The sequence below is a fragment of the Rhinolophus hipposideros genome (genome assembly GCF_964194185.1).
Source record: "Rhinolophus hipposideros genome assembly, chromosome: 26".
Classification (NCBI taxonomy): Eukaryota; Metazoa; Chordata; class Mammalia; order Chiroptera; family Rhinolophidae; genus Rhinolophus; species Rhinolophus hipposideros.
In genome coordinates, this window is record NC_138072.1 from 26,026,775 (window position 1) to 26,051,756 (window position 24,982).

Sequence of the window (24,982 nt, forward strand, 5' to 3'; positions counted from 1 at the left end):
TACCACATGGCAGGAAAGGGCGAAAGCACTTCGGGCATTAGGTCTACATGACTAATGTCGTGGAGTTGGAGGTGAGCTTAATTACATTCAGTGATAGCCTGTCATTTACCACTTTGGGGAAGTTACCTGGAGCGTCTTCCAGTACATCTGTAAGCGCTGCTTCTAAGGACCCCGCTATTTCTCTGAATCTGAGACAACAAGAGTGCCAGTTAGTGTTGACGCTGCCACTAGACGCCTTTCTCACCTGCTCTCCTCCCTCGCTAAGTACCAGGAACTTCCGGCGCTGGCTTGTCGATAAAGCCAACGCTCAGAGGTGCCCAGCCAGCCCTGGAATGCCTGTTCTCCCAGTCTTCTTTTTACCGAGCAAGAAATAAACTTATCTTGATTTAAGCTGCTGTCATATATGGTCTGTCGGTTGTTTGTAGCCGATCTGAATCACAACAAACCCAATATTTTTCATACAAAACAAACTGCCCAGTTGTCTCCACCAAGAAGTCATTTCTGGCAAGTCCCCTGTGACCATAATAACGTGATCACCTCGAGGCCGTGAGACTGTGGTGTCTCCAATCCATCCGTATCAGCAGGAAAGGAAATGGCCTCAACTAAGAAATGGGAAAGCTGTATTCTACATCTTTGTTTGCAGCTTGAGAAGAAGACTGCAGTAGCCAGTTAAAGCCAGAACGGCTCGGTGCCTGGTGCTTGACTTTCTGCTGCTCTGTTGTAGGCCGCTGCTCAGTGTTTGCACCACTGCTCCTAAGTGAGCTTCTGCCTTTCCTGTTGACAGCTGGCCCACCGGGCATCTGAGATCACCTTGTACATACTCCTGTTTTAATAACTGAGGTGGACACGTTTATGACTTTGTGAAATGAAACTTTACAAATATATACAGTCATGTTCTGCTTAACGAGGGCACACATTGAGACATGCGTCATTAAGGGCCTCGTGGCTGCGCAAGCATCACAGAGGCACACAGGCACACACCTGGGCTACGGCCCACTGGACACCTCAGCTGTGGTACAGCCCATTGCTCCCGGGCTACAAACCTGTACGGACGGCACGTGCCTATACTGGGTACTGTAGCCAACTGTAAGTATTTGTATATCTAAACTTACAAAAGGCACAGCAAAAATACAGTATAAAAGACACCGAATGGTCCACCTGCATAGGGCACTCAGCCTGGAAGCAGCCTGCAGGACCGGAAGCTGCTCTGGGTGAGTCGGAGAGTGAGCGTGAGTGGCCTGCGGCCTAGGACAAAACCGCCCACTCCTGGAGACTTTGAAACATTGTCTCACAAGCCCTCCCCCTGCTTCTGTCTGAAAGGTTAGAAACAGGATGTGGAAGCTGTCCATGCTGCTCCATGAACAGAGATGTGGGCTGGACTCATGGGATACATTGAGGAGAAACTGGCTGAGGTCCAGTAGGAATCACACATCAAGATGGAGAGATAAAGACACACAGGGAACTCTCATGGCAATGTGCTTTGGCTACTGCATGTTGGAGCAGTGGTGAGATTAAGAAACTTTGTGGTATTCAAGAAGAAGAAGAAGAAGAGGAAGAGGAGGAGGAGGAGGAGGAGGAGGAGGAGGAGGAAGAGGAGGAGGAAGAGGAGGAGGAAGAGGAGGAGGAAGAGGAGGAGGAAGAGGAGGAGGAAGAGGAGGAGGAAGAGGAGGAGGAAGAGGAGGAGGAAGAGGAGGAGGAAGAGGAGGAGAAAGAAGAGGAGGAAGAAGAGGAGGAAGAAGAGGAGGAAGAAGAGGAGGAAGAAGAGGAGGAAGAAGAGGAGGAAGAAGAGGAGGAAGAAGAGGAGGAAGAAGAGGAGGAGGAAGAGGAAGAGGAAGAGGAAGAGGAAGAGGAAGAGGAAGAGGAAGAAATGTTGAACATGGAGAGAGTGTAGATCCGAGAACTCAACATTTTGATTTTGGAAATTTTTCAATTCCATTGACCAAATCTGGCACAAGGGCTCTTTTTAGCATTGAATTGATGGAAGAAATAAAACTTACCAATGCTTTATATCACTGTGACCTGAAATTATTTCCCAAGCACAGGGACAAGCTGGCTCCACACCACCACAGGAAGCTTTCACTCAAGTGGCTGTGGCACTTACTACGTAAGGAGTCTCCTGGGGACCTGCGTCCTCATGCAGCATCTTGGGTCCTCAACAAAGAAGTTACAACAGTGTCCTGAAGACCATCGAGCTGGACCTGGGAGGGCTGTGGCGCCCTCTGAATATGTAGCACTCGGGGGTGGGGGTGGGGCTCCTCTATGCTGAGACAGGTCAGTGGCTGGCTGATTGCGATGTCATCCGTGCACCCAACATGGAGGTGCTATGAGAGGGAATCTACTGCCAAGCGCACAGATATTGCTCCCTCAGAGGAAAAAACAATCCCCCCGAACCACATACCCTTCCATCTTTTACAGGAAATTCAGCTCCTTTATAATCTTATGGGACCACCGTCATATACGTGATTTGTCAATGGCTGAAATATTGCTATGCAGCACACGACTGCACATTTTTTATTTAAGTGCTTATGTGGCATTCTGTTTCCCAACTATACAACTCTTCCGTCTTCAAACCTCTGTACCAGCACATTCTTTTCTCACCTGCTAGTCCCTTGCTAGCAATAAGTTCTGATACATGCTTAAGATCCATTTACCTAATTGATAATTTTGGTTTTTTGATAGTACATAGACACTTTTAAAAAGCAGTTCAGACTGAGTTTAAGGAAATTGTCTGAAGAGTAAAAGAAACAGCACTTCAGACAAAAAGCAGCAGCTCTGCCCTCAATGAGGATGCAATGCAGCTGAGAGCAGGAGCCTCTAAGAGCACCTGGGACCACTGGAGCTGGCTGGTTTCCCGCAGCTTCCTATATGCTCCATGGAAAGAAAGGAATTCTATGACTGCCTAATGAAGCTCATGTAATGCTAGTCACTCCATGTGGCAATGAGGCACAGAAGGAACAAGTGACAGATAGAGAAGTGGGACAAGAGACGAGAGCACTGCACAATAGCCCCAGAATGGCAGCAAAAGGAAGCAGTGACTGTAAGCACAATGAAAAGATGGGACAAGGGACAGCTCTGCAGCTGGGAGAGCAAACCAGCACCAAGCTCTCAACCCAGGCCCCTAACTCCACCTTTTTTCAAAATCTCTGCAAAGTATAGGAAGTAACCTCCAACGAAGAACAGGCCTGACAGCTAACACAGCATTGCTTATACGTGGGAAAAAGTAGAAGCCACCTAAATGGTCCCAAGCAAGGAAATGGTTACATAACATATGGCACTGTCACACTGGAATGCAGTATGACAAGCAGTCAGCTTGAAGCTATACGATGATAAGGAGGAGTAGGTGAGATTTAGTAGTAAGTAAAGACATGGGAGACGAAATTTTATGTATTTATGATAATTCCTTAAAAACACAGAAAACAGATGCAGCAGGCCCTGGGCACTGGGGCAGTTCACAGACGTCCTGACTCTGACCAAGCAGAAAGACCCATGAAAGGTGAATTGCCTCCTTCACTTGGCAGCTGTGCCTCCCAGCCAGGAGCCCAGCACAGCCTTGTGGAACTTTGCTGGGCAGTCACTTCCAGAAATGCAGGTTACATTAGGTCATGTTCCTTTTTGGAAAATGGCAAAACATGAGAGAGGATAGATGCTTTGGTGGAACTTGAAAAGTTGTGCTGTAGTTTTCACATGTATATGGAATGTCATTCTACTCTTGATAGGTATTTGTAAGAACGCCAACTCCAAACACAAACATTTCTGAATTCTTAAATTTGGGTTTGGGCAAGGTGTTTAGACATATTACTCCATGCATGCCACAGGCCTACAATAATATAAAAGTACTTATCAAAAAATGGAAAGGGTAATAATAGTTGTGGCTGTGGCTAGAGAGCAAGGAACTGCCCTGCAGTTTTGGAAACCCCGTGGAGTGCAAGCCCACTCTGCGCATGCGCATCTCCACTGCATGTGAATAATTAATTAAGGAGGGCAGAGAGAAAGGGAAGCGTGTTAACACTATGAATTCTACATCACAAAGGAGGTATGTTCAGCATGTACTGAAGAAAACATATACAGAATACACATACAAATGTTCTGGAAATACATAAATTCTAGAAAGATGTCAATTAAAAAAGACCTAAAATGTAGACTTTGGCATTTAAGGAGTTAATACCAGTTTCCAGGTAGCCATTGACTCACTACAATTTGAGGCTGCTTTTTTTTTTTTTTATCACATTTGCATTTATTTTGTTCCTCTGAGAATCGGAGTCCTAAACCTACTTCCAATACTCCTGTAAGAACAAAAGAAATGCGGACACAATAGGGTATTAGGGGCAGTGAGGGGACCAATGTGTTCACAGAGTTGGGGGGGGGCAGCTGCCCTCTATCTTGCAGATGCCTGGGATGTAGGCATAGTCAGCTCCAGGCGCAGACATGTTACTAAGAGTGCAATGTTAAAATTTCTCCTTAGAAACATGTCAAACATTCCCACCCCACCAGTTTTAGGCTTACTTTAAATGACCTGAAGTGACAGGTAACAGTGTAACCCTGACTCAGCCGTGTGTGCAGAACTTTTTGTCATGGCTCAAGGTAAACAATCCAACGCCTGACAAAAATCAATAGGCGAGTCCTACAAAGTATTACTTGAGTTTATTTTTTAAATGGAAAAACAAACGTATTGAGAAACGTATTCTATCACCATAATGATGGAAATTAATGAAATTTTTAAAAATTATGTTTGAGTTATAAAGTATGGGACTTGTTCTCAACACGTTTATTTGTCACCCCAATAAATTTAATAAAAAAAAAATTCATTAATTTGAAATAAAACAGTTTATAAAGAAAAGTTAACCAACACCTTGAATGCTTAAGTCTAAAATCTGGGGGAGAAAAGTCAGGAAACTGGCCGAGTTTCCACACATTAAGGCACAAGTACTAGCTTTGGGAGAGCCTGGAATGAGGGGCAAGGGCCGGGGCGAGGCTGGGCTACCACTGTGGGGCCCAGTCCGGCAGAGGAATTTGGAGGCAGGAGGCAGGAGGATGTGCTGGGATGGCATCAGATATCTAAGGTAATCTCATTCCCAGTTTGGACTACAAAAGAAATGGTTAAATGTAAACCTTATTTCTCTACTGCAGTCTGTCACTATTTTAAATTCTGATCATGAATCAAAAGGGCTTGTTGCCCTGGTTGGATCTTGATCGTGTCCCCAGTGTAGTCCATGAATTTGTTAGATGAACAAGTCCTTAATTTCCTACTGAAGGACAATATACATAATGATGTAACCCCGGGAAATTAAGCATAAACCACAGCACTGTACGTGTGAAAGGGCGCCTTACTAATCTTTGGAAAACTGTGATTTCATTACCAAAGGTGACTACATACATTCTCAATCACGCATGCTATCATAATCACAGTACCTGATTCTTACTGTATTCCCCTCAGAACTCTAGGGAAAAGGACTGCATCACAATCAACGAAAGCACCCAGAAATTTAAACAAAAACCCTGATTCTTTACAGAGCATTTCAATTAAAACGCTCTCATTAATGCTACTCTACAGAGGAACCTACCATGTCCTCATTCATGAGAATCCGCAAAAATGGCAATCATCACCTACTTTTCTAATGAAACATATATATTGTAATGGATTTATCATAAAATTCCTCAAGTAGTTAATAAAATCACCTACTGACACAGGTGATAGCATCATAATATCTAGAAGTGGTACCATTTTCCAGAATAGAAAGCAAAAGTCACAAAGATTATAAATGAAGCAAAAATAGTAACTAGAATTCTGATAAAACTGGTAGATTGAATCAGGTGCAAAGAATACTTACAGTGATGCTCTCCCCTCTCCCTGAGGGAAACAATGTTACAGATGAGCAAAGACAATAGATGTGGACAGGTCCACTATTTGAGGCAGGTGATGAGACAGGGAAAAGGGCAAGAAAGAGCTACTTCGTAAATCCTACTTTCCTCTGTCTCTTCCCCAATGAATGACAGAACATGAGCGTGGAAATGAAGCTAGGCTTGGAGTCCTGCTCATTCCAGTGTTCTCAGCTCTCTAATTATCAAAATATAAATCTTATCCCTTTGTCATGCAAGCCACAACTTTGGCAATCATATTTCTTGTACATTTCCACTTTAAATTTTGTTTCCCAAAGAACAGTATGGTGATCACAAAGGAGGAGCTGTTAACTGGGGACAACATCATTATCCCCATTTCAAATTCTATTTTAGAAAGGTGGAGTAGGGAGGTGAATAAATTACTGACCTTATTTGAAAATAAACAGGCAAGTTCCACTTATTATTGAAGCTGTGATAGGCAGGATGTGCTCTTAATCTTTTTACACTGGCCTGTGATCCACATTGCCGTTCAAATGTTCTTAAAAAGTTCATACTTATGGTATATTTCTAAAATAAGAACAAACAGATGGCATTTTCATTGTAAGCAAACTAACCGGAATTGGGAGCATATACTGGAAACTGTAATCAAGATAAAAAAGGTCAACACACAGAATCATAGTTTCTAGAGCGGATAGGGACCTTAAGGGAGCTTCCTTCCAAGGTCCCCACTTCAACATCTGGTAATGTACCAAGTATTTCTGTGACATGCTCAAGGTCTTACATGGTGAGTCCATTCGGAAACCCAGGGACTCTAAATCGAGTGCTCTTGAAGGGACAGCTCTCATATTCTAGGGCACTCCTAACCCAGTCCACTAGAATTGGATGTGATGGTAGTTTAAGTGCTATAATTTTCATTGCCTCTCCAGAAGGAGAACATGTTTAAGAAGGAAAGAAAGACTCAAACCACGTGAGTTATTACATCATTTTTATAGATGAGGCAGCACAAAAACTGAGGGGAATCTAACAGCACCATTAAGAGCAGCAGTTAACACTTACTTAACACGTATCACCTACAGATTGTGCTTAAAATTGTACTATTTAATTAAACCCACAAAACTACCCTATAAGGTAACTACAATTATTATCATCCCCCATTTTACAGATGATGTTTCCTCTTCTGTTTAGGCTCAGAGAGAATGTACCTGAAGACAAAGCTAGGAAATAGACGAAACAGAACCCTGGTCAGTCAGTAGAGCAAAACTGCAGCTGTTGTGAAGGGCACTCTATTCCCCAGGCCCTCAGGCTCTCGGGAAAATACTGCTGGACTTTCCATATACTTCGCAATGCAGAGGGGCTCAATTCCGGATAACGAAACCATTCACCTAAATATACTGATGTCTGTGCTTCAACAGGAATTTTAGTGCAATAAACATTACAGGTTTTAAATTTCTTTCAACTGGTTTTGAGCAACAATTATGGAATCATCTGAGTATGGTCAGGTGTGTGGAGTTGAGACAAAGAAAGATATTATTTATTCCTTTTGAGATAAAACTATATCTCTGCATATAATGGATGCTAACGGAATACAAGAATATTTCCCTCTTCACAAGAAGCATGTTACATTAAAGCTGAAAGCGGAAAGCATTTCTTGAAAGAAATAGATGCTTGCTGGAAACTGTACCCACCAACATTAAGTATTGGTTTGGAATTCTAAAGTCAAAGTTCTGTCAGAAAGCTTCATTTCTGAGCTGAAACATCTCCTAGCCTAACACAATCAATATGATTCTCTAAGGAGTACAGCAAAATGTAAAGAGTCTTAAATTGTAAATGCTAAAGACTATTGTTCTGCTTATGACATCTATTTTTAAAAATTAATTTTTAAAAATCACAAAAGTCACTGTCAACATACTGTAACATGGGACAATTAGCCCAGATAAATGATATTTCTGGGACAATAAGCTACAAATTTGTTGCCTTATCTATTTTGAAGTCTGACAGGCCCCAGGCTCACACCGCACTTACCTTGTGTCTCTCTATACTTTAAAAATTAACCATCAAATTCACCAGGCAGATTAGAAAAAGAAGCAAATAGAACTTCTAAAAATGAAAATTAGAATAACTAAAATTGGAAACAATATACAGGTAAAAAAACAGTTTAGACACAACTGAAGAAGGAATTAGTAAACTAGAAGACAGGTCCTCAGAAATTACCCAGAATGCAGCACAGAAGCAAAGACATGAAAAATATAAAAGTACATTTAAGAAACATAAAAGATAAAATAAGGCGGTCTAACCAAGAGTTCTAGAAGGAAATAACAGAAGAATGAGAGAATAGCACAATTGATGAGATAATAGATTAAAATGTTCCACAACCGATAAAAGACACCAATCCTCACATTCAGGAAACCTATTAAATCCAAAATACAATAAATAAAAATAAGCTCATACTAAATATATTATAAAACAGAACACGAAAGTCACAGAGGTTTTAAAAGTAGCCAGAGGAAAAAAGGCATTAACTACAAAGAAACAAAAATTAAGTTAACAGTTAATTTCATAACAGAAGTCAAAAAACAACTTTCCAAATGTAGAAAATTCTATTTCCAGAAAAACTACCTTTAAAACATGAAAGCAATAGTAATTTTCAGACAAACACCAACTCAGGGTTTATTATAAAAAATGAAGTTTATACTAAAAAATATTCTAACAGATGAATTTCAGGAAGAAGGAAATGATCCAAGAAGGTAATGCAAAGGAAATGATAAACTTGGGGAATAATTCTGAAAGGATAATGACCATATAAAACAACAACAAAATAATGCCCATTTGGGGAGATTAAAAAAGTCAAAATAGAAATAAGACCCTGCCCTGGAAAAGTAATATATACTATGGAGTGGGGTGATTAGCCTTAAAGTACTCTAAGTTTCCTTACTGTTCTAGAGGCTGAAGAACACCAGAGAACTTCAGATTCTGTTAAGTAACTACTAAGGTTCATTAATATACACAGACATAAGGGCAGAACTTCTAAAATAATGGAGAAGAAAACACAGATTACAGGAGGAAACCAGATTCCCAAAAGTCCAAAATACAAAGAAGGTGGTAAGGAAGGAAGGAAAGAAGGGAGGAAGAAAAGTGGGACAAAGAGGAACTACAAAGTAAGACCCAAAGTATCAGTGATTACAGTCATTATAAACTTACTAAATTAGCTATTAAAAGACAAAGACTGTCATATTGAATAAAAAAAACCCAAAATCCAGGGAAGAAGGAAGACAGGCACAAGAGGCTCAGCTACATGAGTGGTGAGCGGGGGCTAGAACTCAGGTCATTGGCTTTATTCTCCACTGAGATTTCATTCTTCACTGAGACACTATGTATCGCCTTTAAAACATGATACAACAAAAAAGACTTTATTCTTCACTGAGACACTATGTATCGCCTTTAAAACATGATACAACAAAAAATAAACAAGTTGAATTTACTTTTGAAATAACCATGAAATCTTTTAAATGATAACATGATTTAAAAAACAAATTGGGCCTCCTAATCTTTAAATTATACAGGACGTTTATAGACTACATTTTAAAATCCAACCAATACTTTTTTGTTTTCCTTCAAAATTATACAGCAGAAATAGCACAAACTTGATGTGTCATGAAAAACACCTGTAATGAGACGGGCTTCTAATGGTCCCAGGATCTTTTTTAAAAAGTTAGAAAACAATGTACGTATCTAGTCACAACTGTGTCTACACTAACTTTTACTTTACATTCTAAAATTAAAATATTCTTATTCCCAAAGGTATCGGGAACTGTTACTAGGATAAAGCAACCTGTGTATTGTAAGGTAAATGCTCACTCGGCAGCTCAAATTTTATTTTTAATAAACCACAGAACCAAGACCGTGCAGAGAACATGATTGTTCTAAAACCTCAGGTTAACATCTTCAAGAATCCAAACAAAGGAGTGAAAGGTACCTTGTGAAATGCATCTGGGTCCCCAGGGTTGAAAAGTGAGGGCAAGTTCTCTTCTAATCCTCGTACTATTTCTGGCCAGACAGAATTCACCAAAAAATCATATCCAGGAACAGTATTACCTTTTTCACTGTAAGATAAGAGCAAAATTGCAGTCAAATACACATAATCTACTACTCACAAAGACCAAAATTCCACTGTGGTGTTTTTACTGAGAGGTCCTCAGCCTAAAACTTATTACAACTTAAAAAAAACACACACAACTATTTGTCAATTAGCTTGTTTCTAAACCTAAACTTCTGCTTCACTCCTTGACGTCAGCCTCACCTTGAACCTGACACATCCCCTGTATCCACTCCCATAACAAGCTGGTGGTGAGGACAGGCAAAATTACTACTTCAAATTGCCTGACACCATTTTCTCCCCTAAAATGGGGTAACACATTTACACTGTCCTAGAGAAGCAGCGGTCTAATAACAAGAACAGCAATCTTTGCATTTAACCTGAACACCTCTAAACCCTAAAGCATTGTAAATTATGCTAATTTACCAATTACCAATAGCTTTGTGATTAAGCTACCTCTAAGATTACCTTCAGTTCACGTAAAATCTTGACACAAAAAACTGATCACATTAATGTTTTGTGTGTATGCAGCTTTATTTTGCATCTTTTACCAAAAGGCTGGACTTCGGATTTCTAATTCACAAACTCAGAGCAACACTGAGATAAAAGCATGCACCCTGAGTTCAGACCTTGGGTCATTTAATTTGTTTTGGTTTCTGCATCTTTAAAATGGAGATGCCAATAACATCTACCTCATAGGATCACTATGTGCAGTAATATTTGTAAAGCATTTAGCATGGCGCCTAGCATATAGTAAGTGCTGTGTGAGTAATGGCTAACTACGGAATAAGGCAGATTCCGTAAATGTCTCTTGAACTTAAAGACATGTAAATTACACTGATTTACCTACCCACTTTGATTGTATATAAAATAATATGCTCTATTTTAAGATAAATTTCTTTAAAAATAGTGACCCATTCAATATATAGTCTTATTTTACTAAAACTGAGAGTTTTAAGTTGTCAAATCATCAATATCAAATGGGACTTAACATCGTGGTAAGTATTAAAAACAAACAAAAAAATGTACATCATTTTCCTGCTTAGCGAAAATTACCCAGAAATATAGGTTATCAAGGAAGCTACGCTTTACTGTCCAGAAAGAGCGATCAAATAATCTTATCATCATTAAATACTGATAAGAGATTAGTGGTGGGGCTGGAGGAGGGCGGAGGAGGGCGGAGGAGGGCTGGAGGAGGGCGCAGGAGGGCTGGAGGAGGGCGGAGGAGGGCGGAGGAGGGCGGAGGAGGGCGCAGGAGGGCGCAGGAGGGCGGAGGAGGGCGGAGGCGACGCCCCTCTGGCATATAGCCTATGACAGACTTCACCATGGAAGAGCTAGATCTGCGAAGGTATCTGGAGAAAGAAAGGACAAAAGTATGGATTTTAAAACCGTAAGTGCCCATAGCATAAGCAATATTAAATGATAAGACCTCCTCATCCCCAAAGTACCTAATGAAACCCCAAAGAGAAAACATGAATCTGCAAGATTAACATTAGCAGATGCTAATTAGAAGAGCCAATCGTATTCTTTGGAAGGTAAATCCTGAATGCCGCTGGCACTGCCAGTTATAAGGGGCACCGAGGGTGATGGACAGGGAGGCCCTGAGGCTCTGGAAACGGAAAAGCAGAACCTGACCCCGGGAGGGGCAGGGGCAGCTCAGTGGCGGGGCATGGAGCAAATAACGATGCCCTACCAAGGGACAATGTGATTCCCGCTCCTGAGGCTGCCACGTGAATCCTGCCACGCTGACAACTGTGGACAGGAACTTGTGGAGCTCTGAAACTTGACATTTCAGGATGAAGACTAGCCCCGTCAAATCTAATGACTGGTTGTTTCCTAACTGTAGCTTTTTAAATTTTACATTCTAACTTCTACTAAATTCTTACCCCAATCCAAAAGATTACTAAACAAAAGTGGCAAAGTCAGGCTTCATCTGAACTCGTGTACTGAAAACAGAGAGGGTACTTCAAAGGTTAAGCAGTGTTTTATTATCCCAGGTATTTTTCTTTTCAAAGAACAAAAATTCAAGACCAAATATATTGCTCATATGAAGACAGGGACCTTATTTGCCTTTCTAATGCTGCATATAAATTCATTCTTTAATTCTGCAAACACTGGGCAGTTGCTTCCTTCAGGACACTGTAGGACGGGGAGGTGTGGGACATGGCACCGGAGGTGAACACACTATTGAGATGGAAATCAGTGCTCAGTGGAAGTGAAAGCAACATGTGGTGGAATCCAGAGGACACGGTTAATACCGTAGGTCAAGATAAAAGATGGTCTCTTGAAGGAAGTGGTATTGGAGGTGGAGCTTCCTATGGAGTGACAGCAAACAGAAAGACAAAGGGAACTGGAAGGGCAGGGGAGAGGGAGGCAAAACACAGACACACACCACATAGGGTGTGTTAGGAAAGAGCAAGAGGTACCGTGTGGCCGGAGACCAAGTGGTACAGGGCAAGTCCCACGGCGGAGAGCTCCGGAGTGGAGAGGCACCAGCAGGGCACAAGGGGCCGGACGTCCACGCTGCATCACGACGCCTGGACTTTCCTCATGAAGCCACGAGAAGCCACAAAGACTCAGGAAGAAGGCAGAGTGTCTGAAACTCAGCCTTATAGATAAAGTGATGCTGAACGCTGGACTGAGAGCAAGAGGGAGGAGGCAGGGAGAGCATGTGGGGAGAGCCCGTTACCCTGGAGCGAAGAGGACAAAGGCCTGGGCTGGGACAATGGCAATGGTCAAAGGTAATGGGATGTTTATGAACAGAACTGGAAAGCCATGGAAATTAAAGGAGGGAAAACTGAAGATGATTTCAATCATAATTAGTATAAAGCTTGGTGAATGTAACTGAATTGGTATTATGACGCCTGAAAAACGGAAGGAAACCAATTTTGATTTCAAACTGATTCAGGTAAGAGTGTAGAGGGAAGAAGCATGTGCTTAGGTAGGATTCAGAGAGGTTGTCAGCTTAGCTCCACCTTCTCCACGCGACCTACTCGTTTCTTCGCTGTAAACCGAGGCTGATGACACGCCCCGCAGCATGTGGTAAGTGCTAAGTAGGAGGGAACACCTCGTGTTACTGCACTTCACCTCACTGTGCTTAGCGTTTTTTACAAATTGAAGGTGAGACCCTCTACCAGCAAAAAGACTAAGACTCATTGAACGCTCAGATGATGGTCAGCGTTATTAGCAAAAAGCAATTTTTAACTAAGCATGTTGTAATTTTAGACACAAGGCTACTGCACACTACAGCATAGTATAAATATAACTTATGTGCACTGGGAAACCAAAACATTCGTGTGGCTCACTTTACTGTGATACCGGCTTCCCTGCGGCGGCCTGGAACTGAACCCGCAGTGTCTCCGAGGTGTGCGTGTACCCAGCTGACACAGGCAGCTTGCAGCAGCGGGCACTCCATGCGACAGGTGCCACCATTAAGCCAACGTACCTGGAGATGGCTCCACCTGTGACTTCTCGAAGAAGGCGGCAATGGTGAGGGACAAACTCCAGGAGCTTCTTATACATGGTCTGAAGGCCGTCTGGACGAGACTCAACAATCTGCTCTATAATCACCTGGTAAAAGGAATATCATTTTTTTAAAAAGCACCTAAAAGTATGAACAATATACTACAGAGAAAAATAAAGAAAACCTTAAAAAAATACTTCCTCGTACCCACCGTCCTCCACAACTGACATGTTTTCTACACAGAAGGTAAATAATAGTCTCACTTAAAACTATGTTAGTTCCTAGGACAAGACAGTTCTGACCCCGTGGGGACACAGGGTGGCGACGGAGACTGGCCTGAAGTTGAAAAACCCAGGCCCATCCATGTGCATCCCTCTGAGTTTGAAAAAGAATGGGCCCGCATGACAATAGCTTCTTACTGCCTTGGCCATCTCTTCTGCCGTCATTCAGATTAGGGGAAGGTTTGAGACAGAGAAAGATGAAAGAAAATACATTTTCTTCATTATTTATTTTTGTGGTAAGGTTGAGAGTCAAGGGGTGAATAACAAGATGACAAGCAAAATAAAATAAAAATGTGGCCATGGTTTACTTACTATGCCACTGAAACTTAATTAGATCCAATTCAATGAAAAACAAAGGCAAAAATTAGTAACAAATATTTTCACTTCATAAGAAACAATATAGATAATTTGTCTTTTTCAGCCCAATCAAGACAGCTATGAAATACAACATGACACAAAGAGGGAATGGATATATCATCATTTTTAGTGACCCTAAAAGAGCTCACAGGATTAGTGAACTTAATCCTTAAATTTCATTATCAATGGGATTCAATTTTCCCCTTTTAAAAGCAGGAGACTTTCACCCTGAAGTCACAAGAGCAGACGCTTTGCGCTTACTGACAGAGGGGACTTCCACCCTGACTGGTGCCTGGAAGGAGGTCTGCAGCTGCTGAGGATGGGCTCTGTGACTTCTACCAGTTTGAACCAGATGAAACTGCCATCTTTGTTTGTCAGAAACAGTTGAGTACTGGCAACTTCATGTGGTACAATCTACATCCTGGCTACTCAAGGCGGAATATACTTATGTCAGGTATTTTCACTGTATCGGAACAGGAGAGGAACACTGCACAGCCAAGTTCCAGGTTGATGCTGTTACTCTGCAGTTTGCCCACACAAGTCCCCGGGCTTTGAATGCTCTCCCCCTGACCTTCCTAGCTGGGCCAACTCCTCCACATTTCTGATAACTCAGGCCCAATCTGTTCTGTGAAGACCTTGCTCCTCACGCCTTCACATGCTCAGAGTTTTCAGCACACTCCTGTGCCATGCACGCTACTGCGCCACACACGCTTCTGTGCCACGCACACGCCCTGCACCACACACCCTCCTGCGCCACGCACATGCACCGCATCACGCACACACACCGCACCACACACACGCACCGCGCACACGCACTGCACTACACACCCTCCTGTGCCATGCACACGCACTGCAGTGTCGTTATCTGCTTAACTGTTCCTTTCCACCCACTAGACCAGTAGTTAAAAAACACAACTTCACTGACATGTAATTTACATACCATAAAACTGACCTAAAAATGTTTTGATACATACCTTCTTCCTAGGTGAGACCCTCACCCCACTAAATTATGATGATCCCAGGGCTGCAGCATCATTAGAAAAGAATAGCGAGCAAGCCCGGTTCCCAGCACACTGATTTTAACCAACACTTTCTTCCAACTGACACTGTAGTGACTATGAGAATCTTTCCAGAACCACCTCTGATCTGCCCCTCACAGCCAGTGGAGTATGGAAGACAGAGCAGACGCTCTATGAATGGCTGCTGAATAAATCCTGGAGTGCACACACCTGATCCATGTAGGGTTTCACGAGCACTTGACCCACTAATGCCTCTGCGTCCCGAGTCTTGTCTATTGTGGCATAAGTCCGGAGGCAATGCCGTATTATGTCGATATCAGAAGTCTGAAGCCCTTCTAACAGGAGGCCTTCCAGCGACCGCTGTAACATGGCCGTAATGCCTGCTATGCGCTGCAAGGGAAAACAGCAAGTAAACAAAGCTCCAGGTGGAATGACTGCTAAAGATACAAACAGGTAAGAACAAAGCTTTCGTTCTAATAGGAGATAATATATGTAAAATCAAAATATTAACATTTCCTGGAGAGTAACAATGAACCTCCTCCTCCCTACAATCTCTTTAGAAGTAAACCTTTGCTTCATCAAAGGAGAGTGTAGACAGAATTATAGAATAAGAAAAAAAGTTATTTTCCTCTTAAGCTACAGAGTAAATCTGACAAACGTGAATTTAAAGCCCAGTCAAGGGCTATGGATAAATTAACTCTGACTACATCATATCATGTGTCAAGTTACATGAAATTCCCAAATTAATTTTACTGTTATAATTCAGAGACTAGGCCTGTGTCTTTATATAAAATCTACAATGTGTGACCCTTAGGAAGCAGGGGTCCAAAAAACAAAAACTGAAAGATGGAAGTCAAAGCTAGCTTCAAAATCCTGTAGATCAATTACCAGAGGCTTGACTAGGTTAAACCAAAATAACTTAGCAGATCCCTAAATACCAAAGTGAAAATGAAACAACACTCACTGGTCTCACTTTGTCGAGAAGAGGCAGGCCTTTGCTCTGAACAGCATGGAACTGTAACTGGTTAAATTCGGTGGCAATTCTCTCCAAAATCTGTCCAGTCAGAAGTGGGCTACTAGACACAATGACAGAAATTTCATTCCTAAAGTTATTTCAATTTCCAAGAGAAAGCATCATGTGATGAGCTCTGTTGTCACTTTCTCCAAGAGTGTTTTTCCATGCCCTCCTTGTTACAAGGTGAAAGCAAAAGCGTCCTTCATGCCATCAATTTTCACGCCAGTCATATGTACAGCCTGTTCTAGGCACAGTGGGGACCTTACATAAGCCACTGGTGCAGCCTGGCCTTGGGCCACAGGCCCAGACAGGGGGCAGGAGCTGGGCCAGGTCAGTCCTCATTCTGCAGTTCCCCATTTCCACCATCTTCTCCAGGCTCTTCCATTCACAATCTCCTTCACCTCTAACCTCCCTTCTCTCTCTCACCCTATCCTATTATTCACACCCTTTCTAAAATACCTCTAAGATTTCTCAAATACCAAATAGTATTGTCTCCTCAAGAAAATGAAACTGGACCTCTAACAGCAATAAAGGAAATAGCTCAACACAGCTTCCTTTAAATTTATGTTTATCAGATAGCCAAAACAGCAGCCGGCTTATGTGCTCTGGGTCCTAGTGAAAGGACATTCACTGTGCATCTTCCAGTCTAATAAATGCCCTTCTTTTTTCTAATACACATTATAAAGCATCACTACTATTCAGAAGGAAGTTAAATAGCCAAAGGAAAAACCCAGAATTCACTGAAGCACTGGCTGGGCTTATCTGGGGCAGCCTACCTCTGATAACGACCAGTCCGTCAGTGGGGGAAAGAAGCACACCATAAGGAAACAGGAAACGCATGCTGAGACCAGCAGTGGGCTACCCAGTCCTGAATACGTAGCTTCCAAACTAGTTTAGAGTGAAAGTGATGGCCTAGCATGACCAACCCAAAAGGTCAGTCCCTCACTCCTTCCTGAACAACCTAATGTGGACTTATTAGTTATACATTATCCAAACATTTCTTGGCCTAACAAGTATGACACGTTTACTACTCACTCACATTGCCGGGTTTTCCCTTCTCTACAGCTCAACGTTGTGGACCTGAATGAGAGAAAAGGTCCTTACGAGGTGATTCTGAGCGGGAATGAGCACAGTGCCTATTACATTAAAGACGGAACACTGTGAAGAACTAGTGCCACCGAGAAATGGAGGTCACCGAGGTATTTCTACCAAAGGAATGGGTTGGAGCAGGCAGACGGGCAGAAAATGGGGAGGCAGACATCATGGCCGCTGAGTGAGGACGCAGCTCGAAGGGGCTGCAGGGCAGTGCAACCCAGTGGACTGTGCCGTGCTGGTCAGGCTGGTCGTGAATGGTGATGACGAGCTCGGATGGGGGCAGGGGTACACGGTGCAGCAGAGTGCGGTGGGCTGAAGAACCAACACAGCGGGGACGGACGCTCTGCTTGTACGTCTGGGTTATGAAAGGAAGTGGAGGCGCAGCACATGAGAGTCCCCTCCTTTCTGGATGCCTCATTTCTTAATCTACACAGGAGAGACATGGAGCATACTGTCTCTGAGGCCCCTTCCAAATCTCAAATTTTGGGCAGAAATCCAACATGCCTTTATAGTATGACCAAGACTTTGAACTACAGGCATATTCAACTCAGCTTCAGTTGGTTTTGCAGACTATCCAGTATCATTCATGGAAAATGTCAGGGCTAGCAATGTGACTTTAAGAAAAGCGGGGGTCAGACCCAAATCACGCACGTCTGAGGGCCGGCTATGTGCCAGGCGCTGGCTGCCAGCATCTGTGGCTGTCAGGCGACCTGCCCTTGTAGGGTCACGATTAGCCTTATGCTCTGGATACCACGGAGCTGCCACAGCCTGCCCCGCGGGACACGCAGCACAAACCTCTGCTCCCGCCACGGTCCCAGGGCGCATCCACTGCTGTCGCGACAGTCTACTCAACTCCCTTTCTGAGTCACTCATCACCTGGTGATGACAACGCAGGCTAGTCACAGCCGTACGGCTGAGGAAATGGTCCTCTTGTCTTATTTCCCAGCCTTTTCTTTCCTGTTTATCAACTGTAACTCAAATGTGCCTACACTGTTTCCTACTGACGTTATGCTGCTGCAAGGTCCAGCAATGGGAAGGCTCCCGGCATGCCCAAGACGCCTAAGAAAGGTGACCTACGCCACGCAGCACCGTGAAGGGCCGCAAGGTCTTGCTGGTCCACAGGAAAGGCACTTCCGCTGCCCGCACACTCCTTCTGCTTCCAGGGAAGGTGACTATTAACTGAGGCTCTGACCACAACGGTTTGTGACGGCACAGCACACACGCTGGCGCTCCACGCACTCCCCTTTCCTGAGCTACATTCACAAACACTACGCCACATACTGGGATTTTCTTCTTTTGCAGACATGAGTTCTAACTAAAAAAGTGTTGTTAGCCTAGGTGTGAATTGATGTACTATTCAGTAAAAAACACTTACCTGCGTACTTCTAGTGCATGTGTTTCTTTAGAACTTTGAGAATTTAAGATCTTTTCAATTTTCTCAACTGATCGAATAACTTGGATAAGCCTCAACACACACATCTATAAAAAACAAGCAAAAAAAGTTATCATGATGTTTAATCTTAATGATCTTATTTACCTGTGCCTAATGCAGGAAAATACAAAGCCAAAGTCAACTCAGAATATTTGGAGCACCCTACATTTTGAATATCTACATTAACACTGAATTCCCTAGAATGCAAACCTTAATTTTGGCTTTCTAGTACAAGCATATTTCAATATTTTACTGCAAGTTTATAGTTAAAACAAAACTGGGCTTTTTTGCTTTCTCATATTCTGTACTCTCATTCCTTCCTTCTTTTCCCCATCTTCAGTGAACCTCTGTATTGATACCACATTTATTTTCTTACAACCCTTCTTTTCATGTTTTAATGTGTCAATTCATTAAAGACCCTGTGACTAACATTAGCAAAGAGGTTGAGGAATATTATAAAAACTCTCATACTGAAAAGAACAAGAAGATATAAGGTCATTCACCAAACAAATAATTACTGAGCACCTCTCATGAGCATTATGACATTATGACATTCTTCTAGACAGTGGGACATGGGTGAATAAAATAAGGAAAGTTTCCTGCACTCCAGTCTCGAAATCTTTAGACAACAGCTGAGGGGAGATCTAAAGAATTAAACAAGGTTTCTAAAATAATCTTCTCTCCCTTGACATTTAAAGATGTATGTTAATAAATAAATTTAGAAATTACTGGATGGAGCACCAGACTAGAGTCAGAAGTCTTTTTTGATCCTAATTCCAACTCTGCCGTTATATCATTACGATTATAAATAAAATTAAAACACAGAAGTACTAAAGAGTAAAGGCAGTGCATGATAGGTATATTTAAAGGGAAAACAAAGGAAGAAATAAATGTGGCAGAATGACAGCAACACACTCCTCTTCCTAAAGTAATAAACCTACACTAGAATATGGAAAGAGTTTGCTTTAGAAAGCCCGGTTACTCCCTAATCTCTAGAGTGTGAACACCTTTATAGGTGTGCTACACATTTACATGCCTATGAAACTGTAAAGTGCTTCACTGAGGTCAGTTATTACTATTTCTTGTTCTGGAGAAAATGAGGAATTTTAATTGTGTCCACGCAGGTGCCTCTAAAATTCTGTCTTATCATTTCAAACAGATAACATGACATTATAATACATACATACATACATGCAAATGACCTTTGGAAAAGTCAGTTTCATAGGACTCAAAGTATGAGAAGACATGGGAGAGGGCTGTTAGCTGGCATACAGCAAAAGAAATCCAGTTTTCTTTGAAAATATTAATGGTACCATGAATAAATTAAGGCACAAGGAGAATATACAACTTTCTTTGTCTTTTTTTTTAAAAAACACTATTTACTTTACCCCACCAGTCTTATTAATAAGACTTTAATCAGACCAGGAGTGAGAAGACCTGAGCCCCCGCCGCTCTGTCCTCACCAGTCCTGCTTGGACACCGGTCTCTAAAGGTAAGAGGCCTCACATTTCTCTCCGCTAAGGTGCCCAGAGGGACCCAGACCACACGTACAAAAGCACCCTAACTAACTCCAAGGTGCTAGCACGATCCATGTTTTAATAGGATGACACTTTACCTTTTTTTCCCTAATGTCCTCTTGTTTAGACATTCGTTCATCTACTGCCCGGATTCCTTCACTCACAGATGACCTAAGACTCTTTAAAAGAATAAAGAACATGTATTGCAAAAGTTGTTTGGTAACATTATGAAATTTACACATTTAATTCAATTCCACAGAACTGAATTAAATTCATATATTTAATTCAATTCCAGTACTACAGGCCAGTATTTTGCAGGTATTGACAAAAAATACAAAGTATCAGACACAACTGCTGTTGATTTGAGGGCAAAATGACACAGAAAGCCAAGGTCACACAGGATTAATGGCCAAAGGAATGCTAATACATATGAATATGCAATGACTGTCACAGGTGGTCAGGGTAGAGAAAGGAGAATCTGGCTGACCGGATGGGACTCGAGTTCAACTCTGACATTGGTGCAGGCTGACAGAGCAGAGGGGAGACTGAGAAAACGAAAGCTAGGAAGCTGTGACTGAGTACGACACACTCAGGGTGGAAAGGCATACCTGGTGCACTGCAGGGTTTGTTTCGGAGAGAAGTAGGAAAAAAGGGAGCGCTTGATTCAGGTCTTCAGACTAGATCCTACCTATTTTGGAAATCTAGAGATTTTTCAGTGCTGATATCTCATGATGTGATGTTGTTTGGGAATACTAGGAACCAAGAAACGAGGAACAGAATGGCCGGGAAAAGGGAGAGACTGTTGGTGAAGGAGCGCGTCCGGGAGCTCATGCACTGAGCCCAGCACGAGACTGTTAGGAATGGGGGCCAAATGAAGGGAAGGAAGAACTACAACAAACTGGACAAATCACAAACACTACAGGAAAGTGAATTCATTCATCCAGTAAACAGTACAAAACCCCTATTAAATGTCAGCTGTGGAGGCAGCCAGTGAGGACACAACAATGAGCAAGACAGAAACACTTATCCCCCAGTAACCCTGGAATTCACAGTAGCCTCATGACTTGAGCTCAAAAAGGGAGGTAAGGTCTGGGCTGATGGGGAAAGAGGTGGCTGCAGACAGCTGCCAGAGGAGGGCGGGCGCGTGGCAGGACGGGACTAGAGCCTGCGTGTGACAGCAGTCCTCCAGGTCCGGGGTGAATGTACCTCCACAGGCAGAGTTCAGAGGACGCAGTGGAAGGGTAACAAAGGCGGAGGCCCAGGAAACACCAGAGCTGCGGATGGGGAGGGAGAGCGGGCGGGCAGGACAGCCTCGCAGGGGCGGATGTGGGATCAGGAGCGGACCACAAACACTTCTCCCCGATCCGGAGCTTTTGTAACATCCAAACGAGATAGAAAGAAACAGCCAGAAATGTCTGCCAGCTCAAGACACAGCTCAAAATGTCTCCTTTATGAGTTCTTTCTTGCCTGCCCCTCCTGTTGACTTCTCAGCACTGCCAGTCTGTTAGTCTGTACTTTGTCAGCTCTTTCTATGCATTTTGTCTTAACTTAGTTATGTACTGAGAGCCTCAAAGGTGCCAGGTACCATCTGAGCGGCTAGGTGCTTGGGGTCACTCAAGGGGCATGGTCTAGTGGTGACACACACTGGAAATGTAGTGCGCCAGGTTTAGGGGAGTCTGGAAGTCAGGGCGCCACGCACAGGCTGGGGTCTGGGGAAGACTGAGCGGCACAGTTTTCTGTTGGAAGCGAAGCCAAAGCTCTCTCCGCTGCTGATCCAGGTGGAGACCCTGAGCCCAGTGGCTTAAGGGGGGGGAGTCCTATTCCCACAGCAGAGATTTTCTCTGAGAAACATTAAAATGTAGCGTTCCTTAGGTAGTACATTACGTTTATATTATCCTATTTATCCCCTAACATGGACTGCTCCAGGAACCTACCGACGTGTAAAATACTATCTGGGAAATTACTTGTAACATTTCTACATATTTTAAAAATATAAGCTATCCCTAAGTTGGAGACCACTTACATAGGAGTGAGGTGGCATTAACAAGTTAAGTTTTGAAATAGCCTCCTTCCCTTCCTCTGACATTTTAAAGCTGTATACTGAGAATCTGTCACCTTCAAATCAAACATGTTTTTTAGGTTGTAATATGACATGCAAAAAAAAAGAAACTCATTTATGACTTTTCTGAAGGTGAGTGCTGTAATTATGGACCACTGAACAACAACCAACCAACCAACCAGATAACAGGGATTGCAGGAGAAGGCAAACAAACATAACATGGCTTATGGCAGATTGTTTAATTCGATTTAGGGACTTACCAGAACCTCTTCTCGTAGTTGTCCCAAAGGCACGGAAAGCTGGTTGAGGGCTTTGTCCATGCCAACCTAAAGGCACAATCATGTGGCACAAACATCACGACCGGGAAGAACAGTGAAGTATCGGTTTAATGATCAAAGCAGCACCAGGGGCTGTTCTTTCTGCACAGCCACGTAGTGCTACATAACTAAATAGCAGAAACGGTGTTTTGCCATAAATACTGCTCATAGAACCAAAAAAATCTGTTGCTACACATGAAACAATAAAAATCAGGGAAGTCATATTAAATAAAAGCTTTCTTATGTACAATTTACCCTTGGATGAAACTTTATATGAATTTGAAAAATTTTTAATGGGAGGTGAATATTGCTAGCCAGATGGATGGGTTCTATTTGCCCTAAACATATTTATAACACTTGAGAAAAATACAAATTAAATAGAGAGGAAATAAAATTCGGGGGTCGGGGGGTTATAATCCTACCGAAACATTCTTAGTGGTGTATTCCCCCAAAGCAAGTATGGCTCATGAACTGTCATGTCTTTTGAAATTCCCACAGTGATAACTACTTTCTGTACTGCTTTGGACAAATAGATTTAAAAACAAAATAAAATATGAACAAAACAACATTTTTGCAAGTATTAAACCTCAGGCACTTTTAAATGACTTTCACAAAAAACCTGGTATGCTTGTTACAAACCAGTCTCACATTCTTACAAAGCCAGCCGCCTACCTACAGAGCAATAGGGGCCAAGGGTCCTTCACCCTAAAGCTGCCCCAAAGTAAATGAAGCATTTCCTTAAGAATAGTTGATGTTTGCTCTTGCAAATTAGTCTAAACCAGGGAGATTTCAGGGAAGTCACTTAGCACTAGCAAAAACAACCACTCTGATAGTATTATCCTTTACTTTTCACTATTTCTTAATAACTAATTAAAAAATAATCAAGCTAGAACAGTCTTAAATGAGTAAAAACTAAAAACAAAAAACGTACACCAGGAAAATTTAGTTCTTTTATTAATTAATGAGATTAAGTAATCTCTTCAGGTCTCCGAGGGGAAAATCAACTAATAGGTTTCTAAAAACACTCAGCACTTTTCCGAATAAATCTGAGTGAGAAGTGTGGGTATGGGTATAACTGCTGGATTAAAGTTTACCAAATTGGTTGACAGGTTGACGAAATCTGCATAATCCTTGTTGATGAGCTCCACCATGGCCGTTTTCAGAAGCTTATAGTAGAGCTCCAGGTCATCTCTCAGCTCCTCTAGCTGGACTCGCTTCCTGCAGTCAGACACGAAATGATCCACATCGAAATCTTCCTGAAAACAAAACAGACAGGCAAACGTTGTTGCAATGGCATCTCATTTTACACTTAAAATGCTAGGAAGCATGAGAAGGAAGCGCCACTCTGTTCATTTAATGGCTGTATCGCTGCAGGGAAAAGTACCTCTGGGAACACACTGACACAGTGACATGATGACACCAGGGGGCCTGCCACTCACTTCAAAAAGGTGCCTGAAGGGCACCCCTCCTCCCACCACCAAAAGCACCCTCTCCTGTTCCCTAAATTCTACAAGGGATTCTATTTTTTTATTACACATTTTAAATAGGCTCTTCTCAAAATAGAAATAGCTTTTCCCTTAATTTGAAAACAAATGTTCAAACTAAAACTTTTAACCAACAAAGAAGTACGCAATAGAGTAAAAACTCACCCACACTGTGACGTGCTACAGAAAAGCACTGTCAATGTTTTTTCACTGTTTAGCATTATGGTTCACATCCTTCCAGACTTTTTACTCTCTCCCTTTAAAATATAAATTACTTTTTAAAAAAATCGAGATGTAATTGACATACGCTATAACACTCTATTAGTTTCAGGTGTGCAACATGATTCACTATTTGTACAGATCGTGAAATGATCACCACAAGAAGTCTAGTTAACATCCATCACACAGTTACAAAGTTCTTTTCACCTGTGATGAGAACTTTTAAGATTGACTCTCAGCAACTTTCAAATATACAAGCCAGTATTGTTTACTCGGGTCACCGTGCTGAGTATTAGATCCCCTGGACTTCTTACCAACTGGAAGTTTGTACCACCTGACCCTGCACCCATTGCACCCGTCTCCCCACCTCCGACTCTGGCAAATTCCTCAGGCATCATCATTCTTTATTCATAATCATGGGATGTATATAATAAGAGGGGACGAGAAGTTCAAGATAAAACTCTGTCCTCAAAACATGCTCAATTTCACTGAGACAAAAACTAATACAAAACAGTAAGTGCTAAACTGTGCACTAAACAACTGGAAAATGTTAAGAGATTAGCATGAGCTCGCGTGTGTTTTGAACCATTCTTAAAGACCAGTGGACAGCAGAGACGAATAAATGTCCTTTATATTCAATAAATACACCGTAAATATCTATCATGTGACTCAGGCTCTGTTCTAAGTACTAGGGACACAGCCATAGCCATGAAAAGGAAGACAAAGTCTCTGCTCTCTCGGAGCATATGTTCTAACGGGAAAAGGAGCAAATAAACATGTAAACAAATAAGTG

General features: G+C 42.3%; 1 protein-coding gene across 8 annotated transcripts in view; it reads right to left on the bottom strand.

The window, feature by feature from the left end:
- COG2 (component of oligomeric golgi complex 2) overlaps positions 1 to 24,982 on the bottom strand; it is a 40,874-nt gene that overhangs the window by 9,547 nt on the left and 6,345 nt on the right. For 5 of the 8 annotated variants that reach the window (XM_081039171.1, XM_081039166.1, XM_081039164.1 and 2 more), the window contains exons 2-11: positions 23,581 to 23,742; positions 22,430 to 22,495; positions 20,209 to 20,289; positions 18,537 to 18,640; positions 16,016 to 16,127; positions 15,262 to 15,441; positions 13,377 to 13,501; positions 9,812 to 9,938; positions 6,266 to 6,405; positions 127 to 188 (exon numbers count right to left, since the gene is read on the bottom strand). In XM_081039171.1, coding sequence (XP_080895297.1) covers positions 127 to 188; positions 6,266 to 6,405; positions 9,812 to 9,938; positions 13,377 to 13,501; positions 15,262 to 15,441; positions 16,016 to 16,127; positions 18,537 to 18,640; positions 20,209 to 20,289; positions 22,430 to 22,495; positions 23,581 to 23,742 — 1,159 coding nt within the window. The remainder of the gene's footprint in view (positions 1 to 126; positions 189 to 6,265; positions 6,406 to 9,811; positions 9,939 to 13,376; positions 13,502 to 15,261; positions 15,442 to 16,015; positions 16,128 to 18,536; positions 18,641 to 20,208; positions 20,290 to 22,429; positions 22,496 to 23,580; positions 23,743 to 24,982) is intronic. The other 3 variants (XM_081039165.1, XM_081039170.1, XM_081039168.1) reach the window with 1 other exon arrangement.